The 2500-nt window shown below is 41.9% G+C and overlaps 1 protein-coding gene across 1 annotated transcript in view; it reads right to left on the bottom strand.

The window, feature by feature from the left end:
• The window catches only part of sema5bb (sema domain, seven thrombospondin repeats (type 1 and type 1-like), transmembrane domain (TM) and short cytoplasmic domain, (semaphorin) 5Bb), a 97435-nt gene that overhangs the window by 34127 nt on the left and 60808 nt on the right, over nucleotides 1-2500 (bottom strand). The window contains exon 8 of the mRNA XM_076302852.1: nucleotides 1305-1590. Coding sequence (XP_076158967.1) covers nucleotides 1305-1590 — 286 coding nt within the window. The remainder of the gene's footprint in view (nucleotides 1-1304; nucleotides 1591-2500) is intronic.

The following is a 2500-nucleotide window of genomic DNA, read 5'->3' on the forward strand; positions in this document are numbered from 1 at the left end:
AACAAACCGGTTGGTCAAACATATGCCAGAGCAGCAGTCATGGTATAATTTCTTAATGTATCCCAGAGGCAAGAATATGTCTCTTAATAGGCTACTGAATTTGACATTGCTTATGGGGCATAATTAGTAGCTTAGAATATTGGAAGGTTGTTGTTTCAAGATGTTGTGGACATCAACAATTTGGCATTAATACACTGCAAAAACTGGTTATCTAATACAGTCTAACCAAGTGTTATTCATCTTATATCAAGATCAGAAAATATAGTTGGTATTGTTTTCAGTATATAGAGACTTACCTAGTCACTAATTAGTGCTAAAGTGGAGATGTTTTTTTTTTGGGGCATGATCATAGATAGCCTAGTCTTTGCAAGCAATATGTCTAACAAAAATATGCAAACTTATAATAATAATAATAATAATAATAATAATAATACATAAACCTTGTTTACTGTCTTGTCCAGTCTTAGGCCTACTACATCCCATTTGTGGCCTGTACTTTGAGATGGTGGTAAACAGGTCTTGATTTCTCAACAAATTACTCTGAGCTCTCTTACTGATCAAACAACATAGCTTTTGTTTATGCCATTGCAGACAGTTCAACGTCATCGTGTGTCTCATACATGCAACCTCACCAACTTTGGCAGGTGTGTTAGGCACAATGTTCATTGTTCATAATTTCATAACTGCTTCACTAGAAAAAAATACCACCAGCCGCCACTGCTCTGACATGTTTAAATTAGTGAGAGAGCCCATCGGTGTCCTGTGGGCCATAAATTGATATTCTCTATAAAGGGCCACAGCTAGCATCTGGACAAACACCGACATAGACAGGACCTAAATCAAGGAGCAGGGACGTTGGAGTGTGTGTGTGTGTGTGTGTGTGTGTGTGTGTGTGTGTATGTGTGTGCATTTTACATATCCTGTCTCTCCTCAATTCCAAACTTTGTTTATTTGAAAGGTATTATTTATTTATTTATAATTTCTTTACCTTTTAAATTCTATATTTAATATTTTTTACATTAACCAATTTGCTTGGACCGTTGACATGTTGAGGGTTTGAGATGACAAAACATAAAATATCATTTTTATGAAACAACAACAAATTATACAGGACTTATGGAATAAAATGATGCTTGTTATGAATCATTTAAAATAATTTTAAACCGAAGTAACGGACTCGGACACCGAAATCTGCATGTCACTTTATTGACCCGTTTGTGTGCGTGTGTGTAGTGTGTGTGTGTGTGTGTGTAGTGTGTGTGTGTGTGTGTGTGTGAGTAGTGTGTGTGTGTGTGAGTACTCACACGTTGGTGGTGAAGACTCCGTAGATGAGGTCTTGCTCAGGCAGGAAGAAGGTGCTCTGCAGCTCGTGGTAGTAGAAGGGGATGTCTCCGGAGCGCGAGCAGTTGAGGCGCGCCTTCATGAACGTGGTCCACGTGTCCTCCAGCAGGAAGCGGCCGCCCACGTCGTTCTGGCAGACGCGCGCCACGCGTGAGAACACCGTCTTCCCGCAGTCGTACTCCACCGCGGTCTCCCGCAGGAAGACGTAGGTGAAGCGGCCGACCTCATACGCCGACACAAAGTGGGGCTCTGCAGGAGGGAGGAGGCAAGTGAGTGGATGGATGGTGAATGGATGGATGGATGGATGGATGGATGGATGGGTGAATGGATGGATGGATGGATGGAAGGATGGATGGATGAATGGATGGATGGATAGATAGATGAATAGATAAATGGGTGGATGAATGGATAGACAGATTGATAGATGTATTTTTCAGTTAAAAAAAGAAAGACAAAGAAAGAAAGAAAGAAAGAAAGAAAGAAAGAAAGAAAGGAAGAAAGAAAGAAAGAAAGAAGACCAAAAGCTCAATGGCTTAAATTAGAGCCAGAGATAAACACACAGAGGCGAGAGAGTGACCCTCTGGAAGCTGACACACACACACACACACTCACACACACACACACACACACACACACACACACACACACACACACACACAAACAAACACACACACACAGTGATGCTGTGCCACACTAGCGCTGAGTTTGTTTTGGCATAGAGGAATTGAGCACACACACACACACACAAACAAACACACACACACAGTGATGCTTTGCCACACTAGCGCTGAGTTTGTTTTGGCATAGAGGAATTGAGCTTGGCGCATCAAGGTTACTGTCAAAATCAATTACCATTAACAACACTGACAACTACACACACACACACACACACACACACACACACACACACACACACACACACAATCAAACACACACACACACACACACACAAACAAACACACACACACCCACAAACGAACAAACACACGCACACAAACAAACAAACACACACACACACACACACACACACAATCAAACACACACACACACACACACACAAACAAACAAGCACACACACACACAAACAAACAAGCACACACACACACAATCAACCACACACACACAATCACAATGCTCTCTGGCCTACGTGCTTGGGGTG

The sequence above is a fragment of the Alosa pseudoharengus genome, unplaced genomic scaffold (genome assembly GCF_046254945.1).
Source record: "Alosa pseudoharengus isolate Yale_2024_CS ecotype anadromous, Long Island Sound unplaced genomic scaffold, YU_APseudo_1.1 YU_APseudo_1.1_scf_24, whole genome shotgun sequence".
Classification (NCBI taxonomy): domain Eukaryota; kingdom Metazoa; phylum Chordata; class Actinopteri; order Clupeiformes; family Clupeidae; genus Alosa; species Alosa pseudoharengus.